General features: G+C 51.9%; 10 protein-coding genes across 10 annotated transcripts; 5 read left to right on the top strand and 5 right to left on the bottom strand.

The window, feature by feature from the left end:
- Positions 1-270: 270 nt before the first annotated feature.
- pex1 (AAA family ATPase peroxin 1) lies at positions 271-4,113 on the top strand (the record flags this gene model as incomplete). Its single annotated transcript, XM_040849449.1, has 4 exons — positions 271-381; positions 446-688; positions 740-818; positions 875-4,113. 4 exons carry the CDS (start codon positions 271-273, stop codon positions 4,111-4,113), a joined length of 3,672 nt encoding a protein of 1,223 aa, XP_040702435.1.
- A 626-nt stretch (positions 4,114-4,739) lies between these two features.
- On the top strand, positions 4,740-6,534 carry ASPSYDRAFT_150917 (acyl--CoA ligase; the record flags this gene model as incomplete). The annotated part of the gene is made up of 3 exons (XM_040842053.1): positions 4,740-4,839; positions 4,892-5,527; positions 5,582-6,534. 3 exons carry the CDS (start codon positions 4,740-4,742, stop codon positions 6,532-6,534), a joined length of 1,689 nt encoding a protein of 562 aa, XP_040702434.1.
- Positions 6,535-6,740: 206 nt separating this feature from the next.
- Positions 6,741-7,705, bottom strand: ASPSYDRAFT_31283 (uncharacterized protein; the record flags this gene model as incomplete). Its single annotated transcript, XM_040844859.1, has 2 exons — positions 6,741-7,318; positions 7,450-7,705. The coding sequence occupies 2 exons, from the start codon at positions 7,703-7,705 to the stop codon at positions 6,741-6,743; spliced, it is 834 nt and encodes a 277-aa protein (XP_040702433.1).
- A 2,940-nt stretch (positions 7,706-10,645) lies between these two features.
- On the top strand, positions 10,646-14,116 carry ASPSYDRAFT_150906 (uncharacterized protein; the record flags this gene model as incomplete). Its single annotated transcript, XM_040842052.1, has 1 exon — positions 10,646-14,116. The coding sequence occupies one exon, from the start codon at positions 10,646-10,648 to the stop codon at positions 14,114-14,116; it is 3,471 nt and encodes a 1,156-aa protein (XP_040702432.1).
- Positions 14,117-15,377: 1,261 nt separating this feature from the next.
- ASPSYDRAFT_57891 (uncharacterized protein) lies at positions 15,378-18,101 on the top strand (the record flags this gene model as incomplete). The annotated part of the gene is made up of 1 exon (XM_040849448.1): positions 15,378-18,101. One exon carries the CDS (start codon positions 15,378-15,380, stop codon positions 18,099-18,101), a length of 2,724 nt encoding a protein of 907 aa, XP_040702431.1.
- A 251-nt stretch (positions 18,102-18,352) lies between these two features.
- Positions 18,353-19,414, bottom strand: ASPSYDRAFT_31279 (putative glycerol dehydrogenase; the record flags this gene model as incomplete). The annotated part of the gene is made up of 3 exons (XM_040844858.1): positions 18,353-18,549; positions 18,614-19,297; positions 19,351-19,414. The coding sequence occupies 3 exons, from the start codon at positions 19,412-19,414 to the stop codon at positions 18,353-18,355; spliced, it is 945 nt and encodes a 314-aa protein (XP_040702430.1).
- A 508-nt stretch (positions 19,415-19,922) lies between these two features.
- Positions 19,923-20,855, top strand: ASPSYDRAFT_57889 (inositol oxygenase; the record flags this gene model as incomplete). Its single annotated transcript, XM_040849447.1, has 1 exon — positions 19,923-20,855. The coding sequence occupies one exon, from the start codon at positions 19,923-19,925 to the stop codon at positions 20,853-20,855; it is 933 nt and encodes a 310-aa protein (XP_040702429.1).
- A 233-nt stretch (positions 20,856-21,088) lies between these two features.
- On the bottom strand, positions 21,089-21,820 carry rodD. Its single transcript, XM_040846953.1, has 2 exons — positions 21,194-21,820; positions 21,089-21,105 (listed from the first exon to the last, which is right to left on the bottom strand). Exons 1-2 carry the CDS (start codon positions 21,344-21,346, stop codon positions 21,097-21,099), a joined length of 162 nt encoding a protein of 53 aa, XP_040702428.1. The 5' UTR covers positions 21,347-21,820; the 3' UTR covers positions 21,089-21,096.
- Positions 21,821-22,179: 359 nt separating this feature from the next.
- ASPSYDRAFT_31277 (putative NAD binding Rossmann fold oxidoreductase) lies at positions 22,180-23,312 on the bottom strand (the record flags this gene model as incomplete). Its single annotated transcript, XM_040844857.1, has 2 exons — positions 22,180-22,920; positions 22,986-23,312. 2 exons carry the CDS (start codon positions 23,310-23,312, stop codon positions 22,180-22,182), a joined length of 1,068 nt encoding a protein of 355 aa, XP_040702427.1.
- Positions 23,313-23,724: 412 nt separating this feature from the next.
- ASPSYDRAFT_152032 (uncharacterized protein) lies at positions 23,725-25,480 on the bottom strand (the record flags this gene model as incomplete). Its single annotated transcript, XM_040842157.1, has 4 exons — positions 23,725-24,424; positions 24,490-24,602; positions 24,688-25,117; positions 25,194-25,480. 4 exons carry the CDS (start codon positions 25,478-25,480, stop codon positions 23,725-23,727), a joined length of 1,530 nt encoding a protein of 509 aa, XP_040702426.1.
- Between the last annotated feature and the right edge of the window lie 425 nt (positions 25,481-25,905).

Raw genomic sequence — 25,905 nt, 5'->3', positions numbered from 1 at the left:
TATTCATGCCTCTTTTGCGAGGCAGCAACGCGATACCCAAAAAAGAAAGCCGGAAACACGTGAAACGGAACGGAAAAAGTCTCGGTCCGACATCGAGGAACAACTCGGCTCGGCCGGGCGTGCACTTGATCTGCGGAGTCCGGGGTCGAAGCCGGCGCTGGCACTTCCTTTCCATGCCCCCAACCCACGTTTCCTCCTCTTCACTGTCCGTCGGTCTGTATATTCTGCGCTGCCCTTGACCGGCAAGAATCTGTCAGTGTGCGCCTGAGAATGGCGCCCAGAAAGCCCTCCACTACCGCTGAGGTCGCCTTGGTACCTCTAAAGAACTGCCTCGTGAACTTGCCGCCTTCACTGGTTTCTCTGTTGGTCAATGCGAACACAGTAAGCTCACCTCGCTCTGCTTTCCTGCATTAAAGAGTATGAACAGCATCTGACTGTACATCAGACTGCACAGAATGTGATTGTCGAGTTACAATTTCGCCCGACCGTGGGGCGCGCCAACAATGGCGGCAATACCCCGCGATCATGTTACCTGGGGTGGACAGGAATGCCGAGCAAACGGAGAATTGCCCCCGTTGTAGGAAGAGATGGTATCAACAATTCATCCTCTACAAGGGAACAGGATGCTTCTACGGTTGAGTTGGATACCACGTTTGGGAGGGTCCTTGGCTTAAGTGAGGGACAGAGAGTAAGCATATATTGGTATTCTGACAATTCTCTTGATCTTAACAATGTTTAGGTCGGCATATTTATTCACCTCGATCCGCCGGTGGCTCATACCATCAATATTGAGCCTTTGACACCAGAAGACTGGGAGAGTATGTTTGCATTCCCCCCCTTGGCGCGCGCATTCAGTCGCTGATTATATCTCCAGTCATTGAACTTCACGCGACGTTTTTAGAGCTCAATCTTTTGTCACAAATCCGCGCTCTGCCAAATCCTACGTACACGTCGCAAGCCGATCATATGCATCCCCTAGCTCTACATCTGTCCCCCACATCTACGGCGAATATAGTCATTACGTCGCTGACTCCTGCTCCGTCGAACACATCTCCATTCGCTAAGATTGCCCCTGATGCCGAGGTTATTGTTGCGCCCAAGACTCGTCCGAAGGCAAATACGCGGGTATCCCGCGGTGACAACCGGAGTGTCACCGGCAGCAGCAAGAGAAGTGCTGGCGGACGAAGCAGTGGAGGAAGTACCGTACGTGGTAAGAGCACCAAATCCGAAACAAGCCGAGGCGCGCTTTACTTTAGAGGACTTGATCGCCAATGGTCGGGTCAGTATTTTGATGAAGAATCCGAGGAGGATAATAACGAGGGCTTCCGCGTCTGGCTCGACCCTGATGTGCTGGCAACGAATGAACTCCGTGGCGCTACTTGGGCATGTGTCACAGTGGTCCAGCCCTCTGGGTTGAAGCCACCACCGGACCCTCAGCAGCAAATGAGTCAAGCGGAGCAAAAGGCTAGTGATGCCGGCACCCCTACGACAAAACTTGTGGCCAAGTTGATTTCTTGGGTTGATGCACCGGACACTCAACATGTCGCCCTTTCTTCAGTCCTTTGCTCGGCTATAGGGGCAGAAGGGATGGTAGGCGGTATCATTCGCGTTGAGGCAGCGCCTCCGCCACTGCAGCGGTCCGCTACCAAGTCACTCAAAGTCTATCCTTTCCTAATGGATGCATCAAAGCGGAAGGACGGGTTGAAATTTGGATCCGATACAATCGCTGCAAAGGATGCATTAGCGGAGCGTATCAAGGTCCTCTACGGCAGTACGGGTTCTGGCAAGGGCCTACTTACAGGACCCCTGACTGATGGTATGGTTCTTCCGAGATCCGATAACCAATCAACCGTGTCTGCATTCGACGGGGCTCTGATTCGTTTTGATCCTCCCTTGAAAAGCAACTCTGATGCATCAAAGTCGGAGTTTGGGTGGTTATTAGGGTCTGACGCGAAACTGCCTCTTGAAATCCAGGCTGAAATACCAAAACCAACCGAACAGAATGCGTTGAATCTCGCCATGGAGGACCCGATCCCGGCTACTGCTCCGCCCATGGTTGGCATCGACCAAGTCATCTCGCAAGCATTAGACAATCTCTCCAAATCCTGTTCTGTTTTAGTAACCGGAGGTCTCGGATCTGGGAAGACTGTCTTGGGACAACTCTTAGCACATCGTTTACAGAAGGAGTCTCTCTTCAATGTGAAGTACTTCTCTTGCCGTAAACTTGTGACTGACGAGACTCGAATCTCCAATATCAAGGAGACTTTGACACGTTTATTCATGTCCGCAGCCTGGTGCGCCCGCCTTGGTGGAAAATCCGCTGTAATTCTTGACGATCTTGACAAGTTGTGCCCAGTGGAAACAGAATTGCAAGTTGGGGGAGACAATGGCCGTAGCCGTCAGAACAGTGAAGTGATTTGCTCTATGGTACACGAGTTCTGCTCTATGAACTCAGGAGTTGTTCTTCTCGCAACAGCGCAATCAAAGGAATCGTTAAACAACGTTATCGTGGGCGGGCATGTGGTTCGAGAAGTAATTCACCTGAGGGCGCCGGACAAAGAAGGGCGACGCAAAGTGCTTGAGTACCTCACGAGTCAAGACCGGGGAGCCGCGGGAACCACTGCAGAAGCGGGGCCAGTCACTAATGGCCATACGAGAGCAGCCAGTTCTTCTACTAATGATTCTTGGTTGGATCCTTCAAATCCAGGAAGCCGACCAAGCTCATCTGGTGGCGATGGGTTCATTCTTGCGCGGGATGTCGACTTTCTCGACTTAGCTGGAAAGACCGANGGTTTTATGCCTGGTGACTTGGTGCTGCTGGTTTCCCGCGCACGCAATGAAGCCCTCATTAGGTCTGTTACCGAGTCATCGGATGATTCAAAGGCAGTCACGCTCGGATTAAAAGACTTTGATAATGCTATCAAGGATTTTACCCCAGCGTCGCTTCGCAATGTGACCCTCACGTCATCCACGACAACTTTCTCTTCCATTGGTGGCCTGCACGATACTCGCCAGATGTTGTTGGAAACTTTGCAGTACCCGACAAAGTATGCTCCTATTTTCGCACAGTGTCCACTGCGGTTGCGGTCCGGTCTACTACTCTACGGGTTTCCCGGATGCGGTAAAACCATGCTGGCAAGTGCCGTGGCAGGCGAGTGCGGTCTAAATTTCATCAGCGTCAAGGGTCCAGAGATCCTCAACAAATACATTGGTGCTAGTGAGAAGAGTGTACGAGACTTGTTCGAACGAGCACAGGCTGCCCGACCATGTATCCTCTTCTTCGACGAGTTTGACAGTATCGCACCCAAACGTGGGCATGACTCTACTGGAGTTACAGATCGAGTTGTCAACCAGCTTCTCACGCAAATGGACGGTGCCGAGGGTCTATCGGGAGTCTACGTTCTCGCAGCAACATCGCGACCGGATCTAATTGACCCTGCGTTGCTCCGTCCGGGTCGTCTGGACAAGTCGCTGCTTTGTGATATGCCTAACCATGCTGACCGGGCTGACATTATCCAAGCCGTTAGCAAGAAACTTCTAATGAGTGAAGAGGTGGTAGCCCGACTAGATGAGGTAGCAGAACGCACAGCAGGATTCTCCGGTGCTGATTTACAGGCGGTGGTCTATAATGCTCATCTCGAGGCGGTACATGATGCTCTAGGAGACCGAACGGGTGATAAGCCGGCCGCGAAAACTGCAAAAACCTCCGCCCCCAGCACAAGCAGTCGTTCGTTCATCCAGTTCCTGTATTCCGACCTGGAACAGCGGGCTGGGTCTGTGGCAATGCCGGCACCAGCGGTGGTGGCATCCAAACTTGATGCGCTGAAAAACGCACGGCGCCGTCAACGGCAACTGGAGCAAGGGGGTGCTAACCCAGCTCCAGCCAACGCAACGAGCAACCCCAACGAGCAAGGGTCGGATGAGATTCGCGAAGAGATTATAGTTCGATGGGAGCACATGGAGCGGGCCTTGAATACGACGCGCAGTTCGCTCAGTGAAGCTGAGAGGAGACGCCTACTTGCGATCTACCGGGAGTTTGTCGAGGGCCGCGATGGCGAAATGCCGAACGGAGAAGGGGGACGAGAAGTTGGAGGACGAACGAGTCTGATGTAGAATAAGATATAGATAGATGACAGCATTGATTGTACATTATTCACATATCGTTTGCGCACTTTGCAGCTGGCCACCTTGGCGAGGGTGAGTGTGTACTCCACGGCTGGCTCCACTGCGGTAGAAATTGGACGGTCGTAATGCCGAGCGGGGTCCAGAGTGTCGTCATGGGTCAAATTATGCTTGATTGGTGAATGTATATAGTTCGTGAATATAAACGAGACCAGATGACGATTTAGTGGTGTTCTGATCAACTGTGGAAGTCCAAGTCGCCAAGTCCTTTGGCTGTGGGACGATCGCTGATGTACACTGCACTCCAGGCCGTCGGTACGTATCAGTTGCGAATGTTGAGCGGCACTCGCCGCTAGGGGTACAGTGGGAGAATCCGGGGTCTAGTCAGGTGACTACATGCCGAGGGCCGAGTGGCCATGACCGTCTTAGACACTGGTTATAACCGGAGCTCTTATTAGAACCAAATAAGCCTGCTAGTGAGTTCCTGGCTGTTCCTCTTCCATATATCTTTCATTCCATTTCCGCCTTTCTTTGTCGCATTCCGTTTCCCGGATCCCCCGCATTCCTGAACTTCTCTCAACTCTTCAACTCCTATTTCTATCCTCCACTCCCCCACAATGCCGGTCTCCTCACAATATCCTTCGGTTGAGATCCCGAATATTGATTTGTGGACATTCCTTCTCGAGCGAAAAGATAAGCCCTTCCCCGATGATAAAGGTGGGGTTTTCCAATATCTTCGCCACTATATAGTTTAGCTAACCGTTCTCAGTGATCTATACCGATGCCGATACCCGACGGTCATACACCTATAAAGATGTCAAGCAATCCGCGATCGCATTTGGCCAGGGCCTGAAGTCCATCTATGATTGGCGCAAAGGCGATGTCCTCGCTCTATACACCCCCAACAGTATCGACACTCCAGTCGTCATGTACGGCACGCTCTGGGCAGGTGGCGTCGTTTCTCCATCCAACCCGGCGTACACCGTTGAAGAACTTGCATTCCAGTTGAGAGACTCCGGCGCGAAAGCGCTTGTCACCCAATTGCCAGTCCTGCCTGTCGCACGAGCTGCCGCAAAGCAGGTCGGCATCCCAGACGACCACATTATCCTGATTGGAGACCAGCGTGACCCCGAGGCCAAGGCCAAGCACTTCACCTCTGTCCGCAACATTTCTGGCGCTACTCGCTTCCGGCGCAGCAAGGTCAACCCGGAGAAGGACCTCTCTTTCCTTGTTTATTCTTCGGGAACAACTGGTGTCCCCAAGGGTGTTATGCTCTCCCATCGCAACATCGTTGCCAACAGTCTTCAGCTGTCTTCGGGCGAAGCGGGTAATCTCAAGTGGAATGGCGGTGCGGACGATAAGGGTGACCGTGTACTTGCCTTTCTTCCATTTTTTCATATTTACGGTACGTCCCCTACATTCCTTCTATCGTCGTCCCTAAGCTAACATCATCGCATAGGTTTGACATGTCTCGTCCACCAAACTCTCTACCAGGGCTATGAGCTCGTCGTCATGGCCAAGTTCGAGTTGGAAAGATGGTGCCAACACGTCCAGGACTACAAGATCACATTCAGCTATGTGGTCCCCCCCGTCGTCCTCCTCCTAGGCAAACACCCGGTCGTTGAGAAGTACGATCTCTCTACCATCCGCATGATGAATTCCGGTGCAGCCCCTCTCACTCAAGAACTCGTCGAAGCCGTCTACAGCCGCCTCGGTGTCGGCATCAAGCAGGGCTACGGGCTCAGCGAAACCAGTCCCACCACGCACACGCAACCCTGGTCTGAGTGGCGCACTTCCGTCGGCTCTGTCGGAAAACTCCTCCCCAACATGGAGGCCAAATACATGACCATGCCCGAGGACAGCTCAGACCCGACTGAAGTCCCTACCGGCGAAGTTGGAGAACTCTACCTGCGTGGCCCTAACATTTTCCTCGGATACCACAACAACCCGGCTGCGACGGCAGACTCAATCTCCCCCGACGGCTGGTTCCGCACCGGTGACGTCGGCTACCAGGATCCCAAGGGCAATTTCTACATCACGGATCGTGTCAAGGAACTCATTAAGTACAAGGGATTCCAGGTCGCGCCTGCTGAGCTGGAGGGTATCCTCGTTGATAATGCCTCTATTGATGACGTTGCTGTCATTGGTGTTGAGAGCGCTGAGCACGGCACCGAGGTGCCCGTTGCGTATGTTGTGAGGAGCGGTAAGAGCAAGGAGTCTGGTGTCTCAGACGCAGATGAGGGCGCAAATATTGTGAAGTGGCTTGAGGGCAAGGTTGCGCATCACAAGCGTCTGCGTGGTGGTGTGCGATTTGTTGAGGAGATTCCGAAGAGTGCGTCTGGAAAGATTCTACGGAGAATGTTGAAGAAACGCGCGCAGGAAGAGACGGCCGCGCCGAAGGCTAAGCTATGATTGATAAAGATAGATTAAGTATTAGGTATAAATTGGGGATGTATTGTTATTCTACTCGGGTATATAAATATATATAATGACGTATGCACTGTATAAGCACTTAGCCAGGAATGTTTATTGAATATTAGACGATCGGTTTAAATAAATGTCATTCAATATTTGCTGTTTATGACTTTAATTAAGGAAATGCCTAAATTCACCGACGTCTAAGCACCTAACCCAAACCGCTTAACCATCGCACCGACATCCTCCCCTTCGACGGCATCAACCCCCTCACGTACAACTCTATTCACGGCATCTCCGATCTTTTCCTCACCTCCTAACAAGTCATACCACCCCTTACTTCCTTGCCGGGCCAACAAGGTATCCGCAACCCTTGCAACGTCCTCTCGCGGAACCTTCCCCTGTGATCCGATCTTCCCGAGATTCACATTCCCAGTCGCCGGCTCATCGCTCAACGCCCCGGGCCGCAAGCAAATCGCATCCAGCACGCTAGCCTTCCCGCTCGCTGCCTGCTTGGCCCGCGCAGCCGCATGGGCTGTTAGGAACTCGTCCGCTTCGAGCTTAGCCTTTGCATAGGTGGGGAGGACATTGTTGAAGGTATTTTGCGAAGATTCCCAGTCTGCGTCAGAGAACCACGAAGGCTTGTTGCGGCGCGATCCGATCCAGGACACAAGTAGGAATTTCGACACGCGCGGGTGCGCGAACGACGCTGAGATGAAGGCCTTGGCGGCAGTTTCGTCGACTGCGATGGTGCGCGTGGGACCTCCTTTCCCGCCAGCACCTAGAAGTGATCATTGTCAGTATCAAGAATCGAGGATTGACAGAGTTATTGAATTTGTTTAATTGCGATGTTGTGTCTTGTTTTGCTTTTGTTTTAGATGCGCGGTAAAGTTTAACGAAGGGGGAACTAACCGGCTGACCAAACTACGTAATCGGGGTTTGTTTCGTTGAGGATCTTAGCTGCGTCTGCTTGAGTTTGGACCTCGTCGAGGCTCGAGACTAAGACATTGAGTTTGCCTTTGGCGTTCTCTGAGTTTGCGAGCGTGAGGATCTCAGGCTCGTGGGCAGGGTTGCGGATAACGCTGGTGACGTTCCAGGAACGGGCGAGGAGGAGGGGGGTGAGGTGGAGGGCGACTTTGCCGTGGCCGCCAAGGAGTAGGACTTGCATTTTGGTTTTGGAATAAGCTGTAAGATTTGTAAGTTAGTTTTGAGTAGGTTAGTTGAGTTCTAGTCTTGGGTAAGTGAGCGCGAGAACCCGAAGTTCTGAAGTTGCAGCTCTTGCGTGATGCGGGGTGAAAGCGATTAATAATACAGCTCGACGTCATTCAGTGAGGTTCAGGAGACCTCTTCCAATGATTGCGACGATTCAGTCGCATCGCTTGCCCTCTGTATTCGGATTCCCGGCTTCATGATGTTGGGCCTGTCCTGTTGATGCCCGAAGTGAGATCGAGGAAGAGGCAAGTTCGGGCCGATCGATGCGAAGTGGCCCCGACCACAAGACCAACGGTTCTTTGACCTTCTAGCGCCAGTTTCGAAGAATCTGAAGCCATCGTCGATTCAGTCCCAAAGCCGAATTCAAACGGTGAGGCCAGCCTCGACGGTGCGCCGTTGGCTGGGTCCCGGCAGTGGGAAGGTGAAACGCCCGCTGTCTTCAATTGAGGATCGGGAGTTTGAGGGAGAACGACTGTTTGGCTCGCCGCTCTCCGAATGGAAGATGAAGGGGGTCTGCTCCGCCACTCTGGGTTTAGATCCGATTCAGATCGAGTTCTGCATATTACAGGACGTGGTTCTGATGACCAGACTGGACAACCAAAAGATTGATGAACAGCAGATCTGGCTCTATGATTCACTGATTCTTCATCCCCAATCTTTAGGTCTGCATCACATTAGATTGTCCCCTGATCTGGTTCCGAATTGTGATACAATTAGGACTGAAAAGCTGTCTACTCTCGGGAAGGGACTCCGGCACTTAGCCCAATACGGCCTAGTCAGGGGCACAACCGTGTTTATGAACTACGTTCTCGTATTTCACGCTGGCTGTAATACCCACATTACCACGCGCCACGGCGCCTCCAAAGAGTCAGACTCTAGCCCAACGGCTGTCAACAAATCTTAGAAATCAAACAACCTTCCCGGAATCCCGGTCAATTACCATAATAAGCCTGGATTCAAGGAAGACGCGGGGCCGCACGGTCGTTTCCTGAAAACTCTGTTGAGTTGAGAGATCCTGATCGGACCCGAGAAATTGGCGGGTTGCAGGAAGACGACGCGGTGCAGCCACGCGATGTACATTGCACAGTGCCGTGCCGCCATTCCGTCTCTGAGTTCTGCATTGTGTCTGCAGGCTCTGTCCAACGAAGCGATTGTTCAATAATAATGAGGACGGGGGGGCGTAAAAGTGGATGTGACGAATAGATAACATGCGCTGGGAGGTGAAACACTCGGAGTTGGCCAGATAGGTCACATACAAGGCTCAGCTGATGCTGCCTCACAAAAGGTCCGCATCCGGTACTCCAGTGAGGAGGAGACGGGGAAGACTGACTCGACTGAAAATGAGACCAACTGAGGACTGAGGAGCAGGGTCACAGGATTATCGACCTGTGAACTCGACAGATATGCAGGACTATCGAGGGCTGAGATTACATTTGGCCCACTTCTTGGGCAATGAAAACGAGACACAAGCAGTGTGATTGATGTATTGATGAGATCATTTGGGTCTTTCCAGGTCATCGAACAACTGAACATCCCTCCAGAGTCCAAAGCCAAGGGCTCCCTCCCGAGATTCTCCCAGTTCGTCCGCCTGCCCTGTGTCCCTTTGTGTTGGGACCCTCATTGATCGAGGAAGTTCTGGTCCGCCTGGTGGTCCTGGTCAGTTCCGACACGCTGAATAACCGAAATGATTCCGGTATTTGTGGGAGGCTGATTGGGCGGAGACTGCTAGTGGGGTCTGCAAGGGTCGCGAGCACCCCTGTCCATGGTACGGTACGGTAACCGCTGTAATCGTCCATCTGTACATCTTGTTTACACACAGTAAGGGTTGCCCAGAGCTCGGACAGGAGTTCCCTGAGTGTTGCGAACTCGAGAGTCAAGGTCAACCCAAGGAGTTCCCAAGGGACGCAAGATCGTCGCATCATCAGTAGGATCAGACAGCGAGTCGAGCGTTGATTCAGCGACTGCCGGAGCCAGAAAGTAAATACGCCCTGTTTGTGGACACGAAAAGTAAATGTGCGTATGTCGATCGACTCCGCGACCCAAAAAACCGACAGGAGCTGACAAGAGTCTGGACTTTTGTTATTTTGATTATGATAATAATTATTATTTTATTATTTTTATTATTTCCTCCACTCCGCGTGAACGCCGGAGTTAGCATGCAAAATAATAAAAATTAAATCGTCGATCGAGATCCTTCTCTCTCCTCACTCTCTATCTTTTCGTTCTCTTTTCTTGCTCATTGCAAAGTCATTCATTTCTCCCCTTCCCCCATCTCTCAACTAACAATCTCAACTCAACATCGTCTTTCCTTTCCGCATCTGCATTGGCTCCCAGCTGTGCCACTGCCGCCCATTCCTTGTCGAATCTCCATAGTTACTATTGTCGCCTCCGCTGCAGCCACATTCCGGCTGTGTCTTGCCCACCAACCCCCTCCATCAATTCGTCCAGCTGGAGCTGCTCGATCGATTTTCATCATCCAATTAAGACCCCGTCAGTTCGACTTCAAGGAAGAGTTGTTTGCTATACATATCGCCCCTGGTACTTTGCTCGTCCTACACGTCGCATCCACTGCACAACAGATCGGCCACGGACCGGTTCCGCAGTCTGCATAGGGGATGATCTAACTCTCGCATTCGCTGTCAATTATTGAGCTCTCCTTTCCGTCTCTCCTCGGATCTTTATCTACTGTACACGTTGCCCTGGTTTGCACAGATTGTGTGCTTTTATTGTGTCATCTTGGTCTTCGCCCAGTAGGTCCCTCCTATGTCGCATCAACATTGCAATATTGCCTGGGCGGTTTATTCTGACTTCTAAGACTGGATTGAGCGCGTCGTCGAGATCTATTTCCATTTTTACGCGATAACTGTCCCCGGTGGAAAAGTTGGCGTTCGTCATTATGAATCGTTTCCGCAAGTCCAAGAAAGAGCAGAGAGAGAAGAAGGAGAAGAAGGAGAAGATTAAGGATGAGATTGTGATCACCGAGACCAGTGTTCCCCCCATTCCTCCCCCGGCTACCACTTTTGGGGGGATGCTGAAGAAAGGCAAAAAAGAAGAAGCTGAGCCAAAGCCGGATCTCGATCTTTCGACTGCGTTACCGTCTACAGATGATTTCCGCACCAGTTTGCTCATGCCCAAGCTGTCTGCGCGGTTTAGCATGTTGAGAGAACAAGACGACCCTGGATCCATGATTGGAAAGGCTAGCGACGACAGTGTACTATTTCCCAAACGTGCCTCACGGTTGAATCTTTTCGGCCATAACCCAACTCTGCTTTCCGATATCGATGAAGTCTCCACTCACAGCCGGCCGTCGTTCAACATGGGTCGGGGTTCATACGCATCGGGAAGCGACGGGTGTACTGGCGATGATGATGCGCAATCACAAAAAGGAAGCATTATGAGCCGCGGCCGCCGTACAGAGGGAAACAATTTGTTCGGAGGACGACAAAAGGTATATAAGATTACTCCCTCCGGATCTGGCCGCGCTGGTCGGGCCATCTATGAACACGATATTGGCCACTCGCTCTTTCGACCAAAGTTCAATGAAACGGAAAGAGAAGAGGTCTACTCTCCACACGAGTCTGAAGATGCGCACTCTAGCGTGTCCTCTTTCAACCGAGCCACATATTCATCCACTGCGTCTGGGCCAACGCTTAATGGGCGCACATCGACCGCTGCGACATCTGTGGATGAGAACATGGCTACGTCGCCCGCCCAAACACATTTTAGTAGTTCGGAGTCGGTCGCCTTGCCAAAGCCGACAGGCCCGGGGATGGCCTCAGAGCGCGGGTCTGTCAGGACACGACGTCTTTACGGCCAGGCATTGGAGCAGTCGGTTCACAGTCAACAAGCATCAACTCTTCATCGACTAGAAAACTTGAACCGCCAGCGTGCGGGCACTCCAGAAATTCCAGCACTCAACCGAAGCTATTCTCGGAGCGCCACAAACCTGCGTAACGGCCTACAGAAACTGGCCATTGCTGAGCCCTCACCAGCGGCATCACGTCCCACTAGTCCTCCGTCGTCCGCTACTTCGCCGACACGTCAGCTTGCTGAGCCTGAATTGAGGCCTCCTGGTCACTCACAGCTCCCCCTTAGCCCTCCAGTTAGTGAAAACGAAGAGGCGACTTTTGTGGCCGCTTTGCAGCCAGGAGACCGTGGGAAAGCCACTGCTATGGGTATGTTTAATAAACCGCGCACTGCCTACGATGAAAACCAGTTCTCTCGTCGCCAGCTTCAGATGTTCCAAGGAAGGAATACGCCCCCTCCTCGGCAACAATCTCCAGCACCGGTACCTGCGTCTGCACCTCCCCAAGATGTCAGCGCTCGCTCCCGGGGGTTTTCGAACGCAAGTCACCGATCACGACCTGGTTCTGCAGCATCCTCTCACTATAGCGAAGCACAACGTCCCGTTAGTCGGTCCACCGGAAAGAGCGTAAATGCATCCCCTGCCAGGACAGGGCACATCGGCACATTCTTCGATAACTCAAGCCCAAGCGAAACTGAGGATGAGGGATATCATCCATCTCGAGATGATTACTCTATGCACAGCGATCATCCCGCGTTCCGCTCCAGGACTCCTTCCAAGCCTTCAACCCCAACTGGTGACGAGAACAACTGCACACTCCCTGAAGTGCGATACTCGGACCTGGGTGATCTGAAGCCTATCGCAGAGCACACTGAACACGCCCCCGAACTGACCAGTGACACTCCTGAGAAGCCTGATTCTCCCACACTACCTGCAGGACTGGGCCTCAGTGGTCTTGTGCGTACGCACCTTCGCCATGACAGTGACAAGTCTTCTATTTTGCCGCCACCTTCCCCTCGATTCCCACCCCCTACAGACGATGACGATACTCCCAGGGAATCCACCATTGAACTTCCTCAACCAGCTCTAGCCCCTCATCCTCCCAGCAATGCTCCACCACCGCCCCCAATCCCCGATTGGCGGGATGAGCTTGCCGCCCAGCATCGGCGCCAGGGAAGCACAGAGACGCAGAAGGAGCGAGAAGAATTCGAAAATGAGCTTGCCGAGCGGCGACGAAGGGTGCAGGAAAAGCTTCGGGATTTTGCCGATGAGAGTCGCGCGGCGAGCCCTGTTTCCGGTCGCCAGACCCCTGATTTTGGTCCCAGACCTGGGAATGCATTTGCGCTTCTTAAGAACAAGCCCAGCAAGCACCATCTCTTCGGTCGAGGCGAACCTCGCGGTATGAAGGGCCTTCCTTTCGGCGGCAATGCGTCTACACCGGCCTTGGTCTCGGAAGACCCCTGGGCTGAGGAGGACAGGGTATCTTTTCCCAGCCTTGGCAACCTTGGAAAGCATGGGAACTCTAGCGCTCCTCAAGTAGCGGAACAACCACGATCCATGCGGTCGAGAATAGCTAGCTTCGGGCGTCGCAGCAATGATGATTCTCGTGAATCCAGCCGCAGCCGTGGCGCATCCCCCCACACGAGCTTCCGCGCGCGTAGAGATAGGTCGAACTCAAATACTTCTAGTCGTTCTAAGAGTCGCTCGCGGCGAGACCGCGACAACCTTACGACGTTGGAGGAAGATGAGACCGCTTCTGACAACAGTTTCTCATCTGGAAATGGACGACGTGGTGTTATTTCTGTTGCGTCATCCGCTCGCCCTTCCATTGAGGCCCACGATCGTTTGGCGTATGATCGGTCATCGTCTGCAGCATCTGGTAGATATCAACCCGAGAGCCGGTCAGCAACGCCAATTCACGATCGACCGTTCGCTGTCCCTGTGGCCAATTCACCCAGTATTGGTGCCCCTCGACCATCGCCCGCTGCGCCACCTTTCTCCGCCAACGCAACACCACCATTGTACGACATTGCCGGTGATTCTGCAGCAACAACTGCAGCTATTCAGCACGCACAATCTTTACCCCAACGTGCTGCAGTGCACACCGGTCTCCAAAAACGTTCTATCGACAAAACCAAAATCTCGGAGCCAACATTCATCTCCTGCACATCAAACGTCCCCACCGTGGGCCTCCCTCCCGGCGCCAGCCTAAGTAACGGCATGGAAACCCCGCCTCTGCCTCCGATGAACCCTCGTCGTCGCCGGCAGACAACCACCCAAACCATCCTCGGGGCCTTCAAGAACGACAAGCACGATTCGCACGACTCCAACCCCATGCCCGTCTCGAAGCCTGACCAAGAGCTCCCAGAAGAGCACAGTACATTCGTGGACGACGACCGGTCTCGGTCTCGGTCTCGCCCGCGCAACCGCTTACGCAAAATCTCAAGTGAGGGCGGCGACATGAATTCCGCTGGCAGGGCACGGCAGACGATGTCGACCAGCGCATCGCCGGCTCCTACACAACACCAGCCCCGAATCCCTATGGACGGAGGCATGTTCTGATTTGATCATAGTCGATCCTTGACAAATTTTCCTTTCCAGTTTCTATTTGATGTAACTAAGATACCTGGTCTGTTATTGGTCTGATGAGAGATACCATTGTTTTTGAGCGGTGGTTACTATACTAGTCTTGGCTATTTTCTTTTTTTTATACTGATAATACACAATTATCATATTCCATCCTAGCTCAATTGGTGGATTATCTTCACTAAAAAGAACCTGAAAATTGTCCATTCGACCAAGAGGCGAAACACGTAAAAGATGGCCGAGCTGAAACAACCACCTGCGTTTAAACCAGGGATTTTCGAGGTTTACATAGCAATACACAGGATGCCTGGTACATCACACGTAAGCCAGAAGAAAAGGGAAACAGCGTTTTATTTCATTGCAGTGCAGTTCATCGATCCCTTTTTTGTTGTTTAACTCGAAGAAAGCTAACTTTCTCTTGAGGACTGCAAACCCGAGGCGAACAGGGTTGCTGCTGTATTGGTATTTACTATAGGTAGACTATAACTTTTTAATAGAAGTGAATGGCTTAATGATACTTATTAAATAACTAGTTTTCTTAATAGTTAATGATATCTTAAGATCTATCTGTGTGTTTTGTGAACATATGTGATCCAAGTCACGTGGAACAGAAGCCCTATACAAAGACTCTTGAAAGGCATCAAGTTTGTACTTCACCTATACCCTGAAAAACAAGGACTGGGACTACTTGGAACTCAGGTTATTAATAATTCCAAATACATATGGAAATATATTGTTTTGTCTAATTCAAAACAAGGCAGGTCCGCGGGAGCCACAAAGAGAAGTATACCAACTGTATTCAGACCCCATCGCCGCGGCGACATCAGTGAAAGCAACAACATGAAGATAAAACATTTCTTTTCTCTTCTTTCCGTCTTCCCCTTATTCCCTCTTATCAACACAACACTTGCAAAATCATTTCTTTCCATCCAACCCATCTACCTCTCATCGAATCCAGACTAAAGGATACCTGTCATCAAGAAAACCTCATCTACTCACATAATAAACCCCTCAAGATCAAAAAAAGATAGAAAAAAGAGAAAAAAAGTCGAGAAAAGCCGGGCAGAGACAGAACATGGTAAGACGTACCAGGTCATTCTGCTCATCCGAACTCCCCTCAGTAACTCGGGACCTTGATGACTTCTTCAACATCGACCGCGACCATTCCAGCGTTGGCCCTGCTCAGACCGAGACATCTAAGTCATCAATCACATCTCATGTTCGCTCTGTTGGGACCATGACCACTGGAATCGATACTGAAGTTGGAAAAGCAGTTGAGGAGGAAGGAATGTCCCAGGTGGATGGGCCGTCGGCGAGAAAGCAGTCGAAGAAGGCTGAGAAGAAAAAAAAACAGAAGCAGAAGAAACAGAAAGAGAAGGAGCAGAAAAAGAATGGATGTGTTAAAGGCGTTGAAGAAGAAGAAGAAGAAGCTCAAGTTGAACATGTCGAGGGAGAGCGGCCGCGTGACGAAAAGCCTGGGAAGCCTGATACCAACGGACAAGATAATGACCGCCCTACAAATGTATCGGGGGTGTTTGTTGTGTATGGAGATCGTGGAGTTTTGCAGTCGGAGCCGCAACCAGAACAACAACTAGAGCAGAACGAGGAACGGGGGGGACGTCAGCATGATCACAATCAGGAGCATGAGCACGAGCACGAGGATGAATCCCAACGTGAACTCGGACACCATGAGGATAAACCGATCTGTCGTGTTCACGGTCGCATGTTGTGTCAGTTCAACGCCGCATGCTGTGTACACAAACCTCCAGTTGAGTGCGGCTGTCCCCCTCGGACATCCTGCTGCTGCATACACCATGCAGGTGACTGCTGCTATTGCGGGACCGATGAGACTGCAGGCGGTGCTACACAGGACGAGGACGACTCGAAGACAATCTCTGCTGCCCAATCTGTCGCTGGGCCTTACACGCCTCCTACTCCTCCGATGAGCACACCACCCCCCGCCGGCAAAGCGATTTACAATGCTAATGCTCCTCGCACAGCAAACTCGACCAACAAGCCCATAGCCTCACCAGGAAACCGCTCTGGTGTTCGAGTCACGGTGTCGCCTGCATCGCCTATGAAGATGCTGAGAGCTGATCTTGAAAACGATTTGGCAGCGCAGGCGAGTCTCGAGCTGTCGAAAAACCTGATAGATATGTTGGAATCCAACCACATGAGTGATGTCAAGCTCATTCTTCGCTCGATAAACAATCAGTTCTGGCCGATCGTGATGACAGCTCACAAATGTGTCCTTGCGCGTAGTCCACTTATTACCTCCCTCCTTGTTGGCGGGGAGTATTATAATGAGGAGATCACAGCAGTTGCGGGCGAGGACTTCATTATGATCAAGTCCTGGGAGCAGGTGGTGCATCACCTCTACGGAAAGCCTATTATGACACTGAAGACTCTCAAACTCATCACATTGGAAGATTTCGGTTATGATCCGGCAGCAGCAGCCGACAGTGAGCCTGAATATCCGTTCTCTGTGCAGTTGGCGATGTTAGATATGGCTATCGGGTACGCAGTTTGCGGCGCCTTTTTCTATTTGACCCCCGTTGTCGACGCGGGATTTGGCCTGGTAATTGATCTCCTTAGCTGGGAAACCGTCGAGCAAGTGCTTCGCTGTGGACTTTACACGTACAAGTACATGGTTGTCCTACCTAGGCCGTCTTGGGTTGAGGAAGCTGCACGCCAATATGGGGAGTCCGATTGTCATACCCAGGACGTTGGGGAACAGGGCGAGGCTATCAAAGCATCTGATGGAGATGGAGATAAAACCACCAACAGTGACCCTAAGCCCAACAGTGAGAATCCACATCTTCCCCCAGCCCCAGCTCACACTCCAACCTCAGACGCCATCGCCGTCACTTCAACCAAAGGCCTCTATCCCACGCGTGATCTGGAAAGCGACTGGTCGCATCGTATTGTTTGCGCATCACTGGATTTCGCGTTCAAGGACATAAAGCCAGACTTCAAGCTGTACTCTGCTGCACACTCGACTACCCTCCCTGATCGTATCCCGGAGTTCCTCAAGTCCTCACCTGCATCGGAACCACCAGCGCAAACTGCACAAAAGAATAACAACATTCAAAAGCCTACCACCCAAACACGGTCTCATCCACCTTCCGCTGCGGTTGCAAACAACCCACGCCTTGCAGACGTCAAGTTCGGCTCGTTCCCGTCCTTAGGCCTCGATCCAATCGCCGAAGAAGAAGCAATCGATGATAATCACGAAAAGGAGCACGAAAACGCAATCGAGAGCCAGAAATCAAACGAAGAAGATAAACCCATCGAGAGAGAAGACAAGGAAGGTCTTAAAAACCGTGCCGCCTCAGACACTCTTACTCCTCCCAGCGAGAAAGTAGGAGCCGGAGCAAGCGACGATAGAGACGCTGCAAATGCAGATCAAACATCTCCTCCTGCCGCGACTACAACCCCCGGACCTGAAGTATATATCCCCTCGGCAATCCTGCTCACACTGGGCTTTCATGAACTACTCATAGCATTCTCGATGCTGGAAAAGCGCGGCATTCTGACGTCGGAACTTGGGCAGGAGATCATTCTGGAGAGGGAGGCTAGACGCCAGGCAGCGTTAAAGAACTATGCGACTATTTTGGTTGAGAAGGCACGGACGGAGAATGCGTCTGGTGCTAACCCCGCCACTGCAGGAGGTGGTGGTGTTGCTGAAGGCTCGAAAAAAGGAAAAGGAAGGTTGAAGGGGAAGGCAAGAAAGGCGCAGCGGCAGCAAAAGAACACCGGTGGCGTGGATGGTGTTGAAAAGGACACTGGTGATGTTGAGTATGTGAGCCTTGGCGCCGTGCATGTCCCTGATGAGGTGAAGGAGTTGGGTTATCGCGAGATTTACAGTAGCAAGATGGTCCGCTATCCGCGTGAGGACGGAGAAGATCGAGTTGGGGTTGAGACTGTGCTTGCGAGGGAATGGGTTGGGTATCAGTGTTAACTGGGCCCATTCTGTCAATCCTTCGCATGTCTATGACTCTTATGGCATCGTTTGTTGAGTTTCTGATACATTGAGGGCGAAGTTAGGATACACAACTCACTTGGATGGGATGGAGTTCATGTATAGAGTAGACGCTATGTTACTACTAGTTACCCCATTGATCATTCGACCGAATAATGAACAGTTTTTCCTATGTACAGTCTATATACTTTAACTGTCCCCGACTACAGTCTACTCGAGCCAGCAGATAGTCACTGCTTGTCAGGGAATCCGAAGTTCACGCCGAAAGGAGGGAACACGAAGCGCTGGAAGCCGCTCGTCGCAGCCAGCTCGGCGGAGTACTTGGCAATGAGGTCGACGTCCTCCTTGTCCAGGGCGACCAGGTTTCTGTTCTCTTCGATGCGCGAGGGCGTGACCGACTTTGCTAGTACGGAGGAACCGCGGGCCACTGCATGTTTATTAGCTTCAAGAACAGAAAGAGGCGAGAGTAGAAAGAGAGGGATGAAACATACAATGCCAGCTCAACAACACCGTCGCAGGGCTAACTCCCCTTTTCTTCGAAACTTCCACGATCGCCGGCGCACTGAACAACGGTGACCCAGTGCTGCCCAACGGACTATAAGCCGTAATAAGAATGCCCTTCTCCTTACAATAATCCACAATCTCCTGCTGCGGCAGCGACGGATGGTTCTCGATCTGGTTCGCAGCAGGAACAATCTTCACCTGTGGCAGCAACTCCTCCAGATATAGCTTGGAGTAATTTGACACGCCAATCGCCTTGACCTTCCCGGGGTTCTTCGCAATAAGTTCCTCCATGTTCTTCCACGTCGTCACATGGCTGTGGCTATGCACAATGTCGCGGCTCCCGTCCGCCAGCTTGGGGAACAGCTCGTGGTTCCCATTGGGGTTCATCGCCAGCGGCCAGTGCACGAGATACAGGTCGACGTAGTCGAGTCCGAGCTTGGAAAGGGAGAGGTTGAGGGCCTCCTCCACCCGGGTGTGGTATGTGCACCACAGCTTTGTGGTGACAAAGATTTCGGAGCGCTGGACAAGGCCTTCAGAGAGGGCGCGGTTGATGCCCTCGCCGACTTCGGTCTCGTTGCCGTAGCATTGTGCAGCATCAATGTGGCGGTAGCCCACTTTGAGAGCATGATAGACGGCTTTGCTTACTTCTCCAGGGGCGGATTGCCATGTTCCTGGTGGTTGTTAGGTGGTGGTTGTTTGTTTGTATGGGAGTGAGGGGAAATACCAAGACCGAGCGCGGGGATCTCAGCGCCGGTGTTGAGCTTGAAGCGTGTGTCTGCGATGGCCATTTTTGCAATTGGGTATCTGGGAATAATTGGTAAAGCAAAGAAAGAGGAAAAGGAAGCAAAAGAAGTTAAAAGATAAAGAGGGGAAAGACGAGAAACAGCGGCATGATATACCCCGAAGCGCGCAATCCGTGGAGGGGCAGTCGGGGGATATACCGGGTATTCCCCCGAACATTTGGCCGGACTTCCAACAATTATTCCATCAACCGGAGCGACTCCGAATCTCTGCCCTGAGATTACTTTAAGAAGTTAGTCTGGCCCGAGTCACGCTGGGCTGAGTTTGAGAGAAGAGAAGAGATTGCGGGGGATCGGAAACTGGGTTCCAGGTCGTCGCTGCGGATTCTGGAATCCGTCCTCTCCAGCTACACCATGCCATCACTCGGAATTTGCATCCTCATTCGCTTGCCACGATGCCGTTATATATCCTATCTTCGTCTCGGGCAGACTCAGCTCTCCATCAACCAAACAACTGTCTCTTTTTACTAAAAGTTTATTACCAAGAAAATCAATCATGAGCCCTCACGCCAACGTCGCCAACGGCGCCGCCCTCGAGGAAATCTCCGACGCTATCGACAACGTCAACGTTCTCAAGCAGAGCATAAAGGAAAAGGCCCAGGCCGAGAAAGGCCTCTACGACCAGTCCGAGTTCGACAAAGAAAAGGACAAGACCCAGTTCCGCCAGTACGAGGACGCCTGCGACCGCGTCAAGAACTTCTACAAGGAACAGCACACCAAGCAAACAGTCGCATACAACCTCAAGGCCCGCAATGACTTCCACTCCAAGACCCGCGCCGAGATGTCCGTCTGGGACGCCATGGAGAAGCTCGACACCCTGATCGACGAAAGTGACCCAGACACTTCCCTCTCCCAGATCGACCACCTGCTACAATCCGCCGAGGCCATCCGCCGAGATGGCAAGCCTCGCTGGATGCAGCTGACCGGTCTCATCCACGACTTGGGCAAGCTGCTCTTCTTCTACGATGCCCGTGGCCAGTGGGACGTCGTCGGCGACACATTCCCCGTCGGCTGCGGTTTCGACGAGCGCATCATCTACGGCACCGAGTCGTTCGAGGATAACGAGGACTTCGGCCACCCTATCTACTCTACCACCAACGGTATCTACACCCCCGGCTGCGGGCTCGACAATGTCATGCTCTCATGGGGCCACGACGAATACCTCTACCACGTTGTCAAGGAGCAGTCCACTCTCCCCGACGAGGCCCTCGCCATGATTCGGTACCACTCGTTCTACCCATGGCACAATGCTGGTGCGTACCGGCACCTGATGAATGAGAAGGACGAGGAGATGCTCAAGGCTGTGAAGGCATTCAACCCCTATGATCTGTACAGCAAGAGCGACGACGTCCCGACAGTCGAGGAGTTGAAGCCTTACTACCTCGACCTGATTGATGAGTTCTTCCCTAAGAAGGTCATCAAGTGGTAGACTGTCTTTTTCCCTTTTCATGATTTTTGTGTTAAATGCCTTTTTTTAATTTTTACGAGTTATGACGAATCCAAGCTGTATCTTGATGCCACTACTACATTAGCCTTAGTTTCGACATGCATGACATAAGATGCTTTTTCACAAAGCGCATCATTTCTTCAAACCCCCACTTCTTTCTCAAACCCAGTGTCCAAGCAGATTCGAACCAAGTGTAAGCAGTAGATCCTTCGATAGCCGACAATCAGGGACACTAGACAGAATACCCGATTAGCCCCACCAAGCCACAACATCCAAGAGCAAGAAAGAAACAGAGGAAACCAGGGCAAAGTATAACATACCACGTTATTAGCCGTATCACAGTTTCCAGAACAGCACAGGAAGGTCCCGTCATTACAGTACTCGCCGGGCTGGGAGCAGCCAGCCCTAGGCTCGATGTCGATGGCCGCCACGGCAGTGACGGCGAGGAGAAGAACGGTGGCGAAGAGCTTCATTTTGGCTTGGCTTTCTTGGCTAGCGGCTATACCTAGTGCGCTAGTATTGTTTTGTTCGCAGTGATGATAAAGTAAAGAGAATTTGGAGATTGTGCAATATGAGCAGGAATGAGGTGATGCCGGTGCTCTGAGGGGTTTATATAGATTAACCATAGCACAAGCTGAAAGGTAAAGCAGGAATAAAAAGACTACTCGGCTGTATTGGGATGTGCCTGACAAGGACAACTCAGTAGCAATTGCTCAACTGGATTGGCCAGGAATTGGTGGAGGAGGTGGTAAGATTTTAGTTTAATATGCCAGGCTGAGCTGTTTTCTGGGATATATGCACTGTGCGGTGGCTTGGTACCGTGGTTAGATGGGTATTTCCAAGCAGGCACATGGCGATGAGGAATTGGGATAGATTGGGTAGTATCTCTGGTCTATTTGAAGTAGGCGCCTATGAGGATAATTCATCAGCAGAGTCTATAAGAAAAACTGTATCCGGTCTGCAGTTCTGCACTGATACCAGCATCATAAGTAGAATTGTAATTCCTTCAGCGGCCCCCTCACTTTTACGTCATTAGTGCTTGATGCCTGCTTGGTATTAATTGGCATTACCTAAGTTGAAACTGAATTTCCACGAGTCTTGTACAAACCGCAGCTGGAGCGAGTTGGATATGACATGTCGGGAAAATACCTGTAGCTGGTAAATTAATGCCAAGGACGAGACAAGTTGTTATACTAGCATGATACTTCTTTGGTAGGGTATTGAATCTATATTGCCAATCTATATATACTAGACTCTACTCCGAACACGTAAAACCCATAGCCGTTAAAACCGTTAAAAATCATATTCACAGATTCGCCTTCGAAACGCGGTTCCCACTCTCATCGAAGAAGATCTTCTCCCCCGTGATCAGAGATTCCTGCAGCGCAGCACCAATGCGCACCGCCTGGACAGCACCATCCAGCTTCAAGGGCACAGCCGTGTTCTCCAACACCGAGGCCGTGAACTCGTTCGCCTCCGTCACAAACGCATACTCAAAGCGGTCATAGTAGTGCTGCGGGATCTCCTTCTTGATACCGCCTGCATCGAATGTCTGGACCAGGTTCAATTGCGGCTGCGCGTTCACCGTGACCTTGCCCTTTGTTCCAATGAATTCACTCGTGTCTTCCTGACCCGCGGCCATCATGCGAGAAGCATAGAAGTAGGCCATCTTCCCATCGTAGAACTCAACCAGACCAACGGCGTTGTCGCGGTCGTTGTGCTTGCGCAGGTCCGGCTCGACGGCTGTGATTCCAACTGCAGAGACGGAGCGCACCTTGGAGTCTTGTCCGAAGAACCAGAGCGACAGGTCGATGTCGTGGATGGAGCAATCCACGAAGATACCGCCGGAGAATTCAGCGTAAGCGACGAAGAACCCAGTTGGGTCGAGCTTGTCACAGGTCTGGCTGCGAATGACGCTAGGGGCACCCAGGGCGCCGGAAGACATCTTGTTGTAGGCGTCGCGGTAGGAGGCGTCGAAGCGGCGGGAGAAACCGCACATGACTTTGAGGTGAGGCTTTGCGTTGGCGGCGTCGAGTACGGATTGCGACTGGTTTTCTTGTAAGTTTCTCGATCTTGGGGTGATTAAGAAGGGGTAATGGGTAGGCGACTTACAATTTCAACGCTGGTCGACAGCGGCTTCTCGCAGAGAACGTGCTTCTCGGCATTGATGGCCTTGATGGCTTGCTCGGCGTGCACGGCTGTGGCAGAGGCGACAACGACAGCTTCTAGGCCCTCGTGCTTCAGCATGTCGTCGTAATTCTTGTAGAGCTTGACTCCGTAGGGAGCAAGGTGGACCTTGGCCCATTCGATCTCAGTGTCGTCCGGGGTGCTGGCGGCGACGAGCTCCGCGCGGGGAGTGCGCTCCAGGAAGTTGAGGGCGTGGCGCTTGCCCATGCGGCCGAGGCCAGCGCAACCGATCTTGAGGCGTTGGGCAGTCATTTTAGTGTAGATGGGGGAATTGAGGAGTGAGGATGGGATGGAAGAGCAATTAAGAGTGAGAGTGGGAAGTGATGAGGATACGATGAGGGGAGTAAACAGCGAGCGACGAATTTAAGTGTACAGCTGCAGGCGAAAGTCGGTCTGATCTCCAACAAAGCAGGAGCTTGAATGCCCCTCATTCGCAAAAATTAAGCCCTTGTCGCACAGGAGCAAGTCCGAGTCTAATGGAGACCATCGTCCGTACAGGAACGCAGACTTGGTGGAGAGCCGGAAAAGGGCTTCCAGGGGGAGAAATGGATTCCGATACCCCATGCGGGGAAAATTGCCCCTTCTCGCAGGATCATACTTCAGTGCTTCATAGTCATAGTCATGGCCACAATTAATTACAGTGCTGATGATAATAAGTAAAAGCTCACGCTCTGCGCCTCCGCTTCTCAATGGGATCCATGAAGCCTTCGCCCTTCATCCACGCAAGAAGCCTCCTTACGCCTCGTCCCTGCACCGTGCCCGGGCGGCCCTCCAGCGCGCTCCCCAGAACCGCCCAAGCCACCACAAACAGCCAGACCTCGCCGCCCCTCCACCCCTTCCACAATCCCCGCTTCACCCCCGCCTTCCACGCCGAGTCCACCGCTACTCGGAAAAAGTACAAAAACACGCTGCGGCTGTTACTTCCTAGGAAAGCGAACGGCAGCCCGGCAAGTGCGCCGCTGAGGTAAAATCGCTGCGTCGGCAATACTGTCCGTGGCAAAACCGCGTTCCACATGCACAGACTGCCCCACGCCGAACCGATTGCCGTTGAAAGCACTGCCGTCTGTGTGATGACTTGTTTTGAGAGACCGTTAACCGTCGAAATCGGCTGAGCTAGCCATGATTTCAAATTCAGCGCCGACCGCGCAAGTGCTACCATCGCGAAAAATCGCGCTAGAGTAGATGCAGAGAGCAGCAAGTGATGCGCGAGAGCTGTGCCACAGCTAGGACTACCAGGATGGAGCAATGCACATGACAGGTTAGGGATTGATGGATGCGCTGGTCCGGTAATTGGCGAGATAGGCTTGAGTCCCGACGGCAAAACATTGGGAACCCCAGGACGAAGTATAGGCGAGACGAACGCCCTGCGACTGTTAGATTCTGGTTCTCATTGACATGGAGAAAGGTAAAAAAGAGCGAAGCAACTTACGGCCAGCTGAGATGAGCAATTGACGCGATCGAATCTACAATACCATCCTTCTCCGGCCAGGGAAACTGGGCTGGCAAAGTATCCGGCCGGTCATGAATGTAACTTGGTGAGTACTTCATAATCACATTTCCAAACCACTGCCATACTCAGTTAGCCAAAACAATCGCAGCCGACATCAAACAGAACCTGGACACAGACCTTAGGTGTAGTCTCCCGATCAAACACGAAGGCGTGGAATAGCTGTGTAAGCGACGCCGGCATCAGCAACCAACTCCCAAACCACCACGGCCGGTTCTCACACCACCCCTTCTCATCCATAACATTGTAAATTGCCTCCAATCCTCGTGTAGCGACGTAAATCGCGGCCGTCATCCGGAGCTGCTTCTGCGTGCAGATTCCCAGCGAAAGACCCGCCAGACTGGCACCGACCGCAGGCGCATATCGCGATGTTAGCGCCTTCGAGATGCGCGGATTGCGTTCGCAAAATGGCTGTGCTTCATCGGTACGTAGGTTTATGCGCAATTTAACAAAGAAGCGATGTAAGAGCCGGTGCAGCAAAACCATCAGGGACATCGCAAGGGAAAGGCGGAAATTTGGGGATCGAAGGAGGGAGGTTCGGGGTTTTTGCCTAATTCCAAACGCACATTAGCAAACGATAATTCCCCTTAAAAACTTTCACATTGAAGACAAGGGTGGTTTCGTACTGAGCCGAGTTCTTTTGTATGCGACCGATAACGAAGTCGACAAGCTTCATCAAGGCTCCCGAGGCCAGAAAAACGCGCAGCGACGCACGTACTGCCGTTTCATTATATTTATTCTTGGAGCGGGTAATGGATTCAAATCTTGCAGGGGTTGGTAGTTTGTTTTGCAAGGAGCGAGAACGCTGGGCGTAGTCGTGAAGGGCCTTGTATTCTTTGGCACTTAGGGAGACGCGCAGGGCGTTGCGAACAACTGGGTGCACTTCAGAATCGGGTTGTGGAGTGGGCGCCATAATGTTCCTCTCCGAGGAAGGACCGTTGAGAAATGGAAACGGACGCAATAGGACAGAAAGACAATCTGGGAATAATGAAGGAACAGAGGACTGAGGAGAGCTGAAGATGATCGTGCCCGTGACCTCGGCTCGGGAGTATGCAATACCTACAATTGTGACGTAGCAACATACATGGCCGGATACATACATCCAACCAGATCGAGGAGATTGATTGACTCGGGTACTTTGAATCTTACATTTGAATTTTTGCTGAGTTATTTCTACTTGGATGCCGATTCATACCCGGCAACCATGTACTATACGAAGTCAAATTGAGCACATGCAATCCTACATAAACAATCCATTTAACTACTAACCCAACCCAAGTGCTTCAGTTCAACATAATATCATGTCTAAAACTAGAATTTAAAGCCATAAAGCCGCCC

Source organism: Aspergillus sydowii (genome assembly GCF_001890705.1).
Source record: "Aspergillus sydowii CBS 593.65 unplaced genomic scaffold ASPSYscaffold_5, whole genome shotgun sequence".
Taxonomy (NCBI): domain Eukaryota; kingdom Fungi; phylum Ascomycota; class Eurotiomycetes; order Eurotiales; family Aspergillaceae; genus Aspergillus; species Aspergillus sydowii.
The sequence above is the reverse complement of the archived record's forward strand: the minus strand, read 5'-3'. Positions and strand labels throughout refer to the sequence as shown.